Source organism: Saimiri boliviensis, chromosome 2 (genome assembly GCF_048565385.1).
Source record: "Saimiri boliviensis isolate mSaiBol1 chromosome 2, mSaiBol1.pri, whole genome shotgun sequence".
In the NCBI taxonomy this organism is placed as follows: Eukaryota; Metazoa; Chordata; class Mammalia; order Primates; family Cebidae; genus Saimiri; species Saimiri boliviensis.
In genome coordinates, this window is record NC_133450.1 from 3,501,896 (window position 1) to 3,508,181 (window position 6,286).

At 53.8% G+C, this 6,286-nt stretch overlaps 1 protein-coding gene and 1 pseudogene across 1 annotated transcript; one reads left to right on the top strand and one right to left on the bottom strand.

The window, feature by feature from the left end:
- Positions 1–711: 711 nt before the first annotated feature.
- LOC141582544 (golgin subfamily A member 2-like) lies at positions 712–4,056 on the bottom strand. Its single transcript, XM_074390820.1, has 8 exons — positions 3,975–4,056; positions 3,446–3,585; positions 3,042–3,119; positions 1,671–1,889; positions 1,485–1,587; positions 1,302–1,405; positions 1,078–1,204; positions 712–991 (listed from the first exon to the last, which is right to left on the bottom strand). The coding sequence occupies exons 1-8, from the start codon at positions 4,045–4,047 to the stop codon at positions 801–803; spliced, it is 1,035 nt and encodes a 344-aa protein (XP_074246921.1). The 5' UTR covers positions 4,048–4,056; the 3' UTR covers positions 712–800.
- A 316-nt stretch (positions 4,057–4,372) lies between these two features.
- On the top strand, positions 4,373–5,553 carry LOC141583809 (uncharacterized; annotated as a pseudogene).
- Positions 5,554–6,286: the final 733 nt, after the last annotated feature.

The window sequence follows — 6,286 nt, forward strand, 5'->3', positions numbered from 1 at the left end:
AGAAATCATCCTTTTTTAGGTCACCAAAAAAGAGTACAGCTGCCGCAGCTCATGATGCACTATCTTCATGAGCCCACAGCACAGAAATACCCTAAAAGAACTGCCATAGCGCAGCGCTCGTTCTCATCATGGGAATGAATGGAATATTCTATTCTGCACATACCTGCCAGAGCAGGCCACTTCCCTCTTCTGTGAGATTTTAAAAGCTCCCGAAAATGTTATTACTCCCATTTGCAATGCACAGAACATGGAAGAAAGGCTGTTTCCAGTTCTTGGCCTTTCAACAGCTCTAAATCTCAGTACTCATAGTGGCATCTTACAGGGTAATAAACAGTGTGCACGTGAGGGCAAAGCACATATTGAGCTAATTAAGAGGTCACTGTGATCAGGATTCCATCAAATACCATAGCAGAACATAAGCAAATTGTATCTGAATTCCATAATGACTATACATGCTGCAATAACATTAAAAAACCATGGCAGCCTATTCCAAACTAGCGAGAATAGTTTTGTGCCAATAGTGGGTCTTTGTGTGTTTGAACTCCCACCACGTAAGGGCAAACTTGATAGGCATGCTAATGATCTATGATTTTATCAAATTAAAAAGGAAAAATGCTAAAGGATGCCAGAGTGAAAGACACACGAAGACCCACTCTCCTTTAACTTTTTAAACTATAAATTAGAAACACAAATCATCATGAGTGGCCCTAACATTCAAATAAAGTAAACGTGTAGAAGACTAACCCTATAACTTCGGTCCTTTGTAAATTTCTTGGCCACCTCTTAGCTGACGGTGATGTCTACTTCCTCCTTCGCCGCAGCCCGGTGAAAGCGTGACATAGAGGGACTGCTGCCCAAGGGCCGGTGTTGCTGGCTGTCACGCAGCTCACAAAGCCAGGTGCCATCTCCTGTGCAGTGGGGTTGTGCTGCACTCTCCCTCCTGCAGGCTCCAGGCTGTCGCTGTCGTCATCCAGGCTCACCTCACAAAATTCTTTGGAGAGAGGGAGGTGGGGATCTGAGCACAGTGCCAGCCTCCCCTGCTCCTGCCTGCCCACCCTGCCTGAGGGCTCTGCTCACCATCCTTGTCAGCAGCACCGAGCCCCTGGGGGGCTGTGGCCCCTGGAGTGGACTCATGAGCAGGGTGCTGGACGTCGTGGTCGATCATAAGCGGCATCACTGGCCCCTGCAGCTCCAGCAGCTCCACCTGGAGATAGGGGTGCTCAGCTTCCATGCCGGTGCCGGCACCCACGCTCACGCCCACCCCCATCCCCTCACCCCCGCAGAGAGGCTGTACACCTTACCTTCATCCCCTCCTCGGCCTGGGACAGCATGCTAACATCCTTCTTCTTCTGGTGCTGGGTCTTGGCCACTGCCCTCTCACGGTCATTTGGTTTGACGGACTTTCCTGCGGAAGGACAGGCTCAGAGGCTGGGGCCCCTCCACCACCCTGCAGCTCCCCTGCCCTGCCCTGGCCTCCTGCTCACTTATCATGTCTCTCTCTCCGGAGAGCTGGATCAGTCCGAGTTCCAGTTTTTCCACCCGCTCCTTGAGGTCCTCATTCTCCTTCATGATGGCCATGAAGTCTCTCTGGAGCCAAAATAATGGGGTCACATCTCGGCAGCGACCTGCCCCAACCCCACCCTTCATGGCCCCTGCCAGGACTCACTCACCTGCAGCTTGTTGATGGCTTCCTGCAGGGCCCGCTGGGTCTCCCCACACCCACACTCGCTCCTAGTCCCTGTGGCCACGGCCACTGACTCTGGCTCCCTCAGGGCCGAGGCCACCGGGTGAGCCTGCTGCTGGCAGCACACCTGTTGTTGCTGGAGCTGCTCACAGAGCCGTGCCTGCTCCTCCTGGGCACCGGCTCCAGCAGCGTTCAGAAATGGCACCTGAAGGCAAGAGATGACCGTTCTTGTAGGGGCATACACAGGACAGACGGGACAGGGAGGTGGAGCGCAGCCCCTTCCCTTGGGGCCTCAGAGAGTGCACCTGTCAGTCACAAAGGTGTCTGACCACCAGCTCCTGGAAGGGGTGAGGGTCCAGAGGAATCAGAAGGTGGAGAAACCAAGAGCATAAGGGGGTCTGGGAGGGACCACAGAGGAAGGTGGCCTGCCCAGGCGCCTGGCCCCTGGCTCCAGCCTAAGAGACTGCCTCCCTTGCCTAGAACCCCATGCCTCCTTCCCCAGCCTCAAATCTCACGTCCTTCCACCATTTAAACTGTAGGCCACAGACTGGTGGAAAAGTAGAGGGAGCCAACCACCATCTGCCAAGTGTGCTATGTGCCTAATGCTTTCCACGCATCATCTCATTTAATCGTCAGCACCCACGCGAGGAAAATGTTAACTTCCTTTGGAAGTTAAAGAAAAAGAGACTAGAGATGCAAAGTCGTCAAATGGTGACCAGTGGAATCAAGGCTGGAATCCAGTTTGGATCTAAGGAGGCTTTCGTTTTGCTTTGCTTTGATTTGATTTGTTTTGTTTTGAGACAGAGTGTCACTCTGTGGCCCAGGCTGGAGATTCATGGTGCAAACTCAGCTCACCGCAACCTCCAGCTCCCGGGCTCAAGCGATGCTCATGCCTCAGTCCCCGGAGAAGCTGGGATTACTGGTGTGCATCACCACGCCCAGCTTTGTTGTGGTGGTGGTGGTTGTAATTTTAGTAGAGATGAGGTTTCGCCATGTTGACCAGGCTGATCTCAAACTCCTGATCTTAAGTGATTCTCCTGCCTCAGCCTCCCAAAGTGCTGGGATGACAGGGGTGAGCCACCGCACCCAGCACAAAGAGCCTCTCACACCACTGTCTCTTGCCCTATGACTGGGGGGCTCCATGCCTCGAGCTGGGATGATGATGTCCAGACCTGGGAGGAGCCCAGGGCTACCCGCCTCTAAAAGTCAGAGGGTAGGAAGCCAGAAACGGTCACAGGACTGCCCTGGAGGGTGTGGGGTCACCTGCCCCCAGGGTGGAGCTGCCTGTGGCCTTGCACCTCCCCTCCCCAGAGGCCGGTGCCTGCCTCCCAGGCCTCCCGGATGGGACGCAGATTACCGTCTCCTGTTCATCGACCTTCTCCTGCAGCTCCTTTCCTTCCTGCTCCAAATGCAGTGCGCTCCTGTTCTCGTTCTTCTGGACAGACAGAAGCAATCAGTGGCCACCCACTGCAGCTGGAGACCCCAGAACTTTGTGACTGCCTCCCGTGGCACCGGGAAGGGTGGAGGCAGGTTAGAAAAATTGTCTCCTTTCTCCCACAGCCATCAGAGCAGGGCTCTGGCTCACAGGTGGCTTTAGGAGCCCCATTTCATATACTCCCCCATTTTACAGGTGGGAAAATAAAGGCCTGGAGGGCTGGGGAGGAGGGCAGGCTCCCCAGGTGGGCAACACACCAGCTCCTCCTCCTGCCCCTGGAGCCCCTCCTGCTCAAGAAGCCTCTCCTCCTGTTCTCTCAGCCTCACCTCCTGCTCCCGGAGCCTCATTTTCGCCTCCTGCAGCCTCTCCTGTTCCCGCAACTCGTCTCTCAGGTACTTGGTTTCAGTTTTTAGGTTTTTCTCCAAGTCAGAGTGTCCTGCTGGGGGCTTCAGGATTGGGGGTTCAGCTGAGAAAGGAAGCAGACGATAAGGGCCTCTGGATTCTCAAAAAAACAAAACAAAACAAAACAAAAAACTCTTCTGGGTGCACAGCTCCTCTCAGGCTCCCCAGACCTGCCCTCACTGCTCATGATTCCTCGCACCCAAATGGCAGCCAGTCTTCCAAGCCACTTTCAGATCGAGAGCACCGTGGGTGGCTGACGACGGGAACCCCTCCCTCTTTCTGATGGGGACACTGAGGCTCATGGCCATTACGAGACTTGCCGCCTCCTGGCACAGACCTCTTTCCCTCTGCCTCAAAGCCCTTCCAGACACCCACCTCCCTGGGGCACTCTAAGCCACCCCCACAGCCCTCTGATGCCAGTCCTGCTCCCAGGTCATGCCAGCCCCATCTTACCCAGATGGTTTTGTAGGTGGGCAAGGCTCCTCTTCAGCTCGTCGATTTTAATTGCATCCTGGCTTTTCTCCATTTTGAAAATTTCCATCTGCCCAAAGCACAGGGGGAAAGGGCCCTGGAGAGAGGGGCTGGTGGCTGGACAGGCTACCATCGCCCTCTCCGCCCCCAGCTCCACAAAGCCCAGTCCCGTGACCACCCCTGGCTGGACTATTCTCATTTTACAGATGCCCAGGAAGATCCAGTGAGCTATCTAAGGAGCGGGGCTGAAGGGTCAGCTCTCACTTCTCCTGCCATTTTCAGCAATTGCTGTTGCCACCGCGCCTTCTCTGTTTTGAGTTGTTGAGCGTATGCATCTCTTTCTAGCTGAGCTTTCTTAAGACACTCCGTCACCTGCAGGAATGGACCCAGAAGTTAGGAAGGGCTGTCACGGGTCCTCACCTGCTCCTGGCCACCTGGGGTCATCTTCCTTCCACATCCCTCCCTCTGTAAAGTCTCACCTCCACCACCTGTGCTTTGAGCAGTTCCCGCTCCTGTAGAAACTGCTGTAACTGCTGCTCAAGGACTGCTTCACAGCGGCTCGAGGGCTGGAGGGTGGAGAGGGAGAAGCTTCAATCTGGAGAGCCTGGGCTATTCCACATGGTGCCCCTTAAAAGGGCTAGGGCTGAGCTTAATACACAACTTGGTCAGTAAAGATCAAGGCCAATGGCCTAGATTTTAAAAGAACTCAGTAAAGTTGGAAGGGACAGGCAAAGAGATCAAATTTACAGCTGGCTCACAGAGGCCCAGAGAGATCAGATCGATTCTATTGTTATTCCTGTTATTACTACCGCTGTTGGAACCTTTACTGAGTGCGTCACCAGGTAGCGTGCTAACAATCCCATTTAACCTCACAACCACCATGTGAGGCAGTTACTACGATGACCTCTACTGTGTAGATGGAAAACACGGAGCATTAGAGGTTAGGTGGTTGCCTAAGATCATTAGACAGAGCTGGGATTTGAACACCCAGGTCCATCTGATCCTCTAAGTCCAATTTTTTTCCTGCTGGGTGTGGGGGCACAGACAGGAAGGGGGAAATTAATCTTCTGCTCACTTTTTGAAAGGATGATACATTCGCATAGTCCAAAACTCAGAAGATACAGAAGGGAAGTATCTCCCAGCCACCTGTGCTCTCTCCTGAGTTTTTAAAAAATCCTTGCAGACATGTTTTATGTATATTATCATAGTATGTACACACACACACACACACACACACACACACACATTTTCTCTTTTTACACAAATCGTAACATCCCAAAGCTACTCTTCTGTACCTTCACTGTCCACGTTCCCAGTCCCACCTAGGACTTGGCCAAGGCCACAGCCAGGTAAGGGCAGGGCAGGCATTTGGCCTCTGAGCTCTGCATCCAGTGCTGGCTCCCCATAGTGACCTTCAACTCACCCACAGCAGCCCCAAGGGGAAACTGGAGCCCAGGACTGGCTGCATGGAATCAGGGGACCCCACCGGACTCTTACCAATACGTTGACGGTGTTATTCAGTTCACTGGTTGTGACAGAGCTCGAGTCCAGGGCTATTTGAGGTTGGTGCGCGCTCTGAGGCACATGCAGAGAGGAGGAGTTGGAGGAGGATCGGGGGAGAGGCAGAGAGAACAATCATTAGGGTTGGGGTGTGTGGGGGCTGTCTCGGCTGGCAGAGGGGCACCCAGCTGCCACTGTGGGAGGGGGGTGGAGGGCTGGCCTGCCGGGTCACTGTACCGCAGCTCAGGGCCTCTTACCTCTGGATCTTTCATGGAGGCACATGGCGCAGGGCCCTCCTTGTGACCACCTGCGGCTGACTACAAGAGACGAGAGTGCACATGGAGACGTTCTGTCCCCTCCGTGTCCAAGCCTCTGACTTCCTGTCCTCCCCATCAGCTGGCAGCATTTTCTGTTCTGCCTCTCGGACCCTTTGTCCCATAACTCCCTTGTGCCAGCTCCGCTCATGGTTCTTATCTCCCACCATCCCACCCTGGGGCCCCTTCAGTGACTCTTAAAGGGACAGCCTGACAGCAAATGGCTGTGCTCATTGGGCTGGCTTCCCCTTGATATTGGGGATGAGGAAAACCAAACAGCAAGGACCATTTCCTGGGTGTCCTGGGTGTTTACAGCGGGCCATGTACTAGGGATTAACAAAAAAACAACAGCAATAACGAATCTCATTTCACCTTCACTAATGGAAGTCAGACAACACCACCTCTATTTTACAGATGTGAAAAGAGAGGCCCAAAAAGCTCAAGGAACTTGCCCTAAGTCATATCCCTAGCAGATGGAGA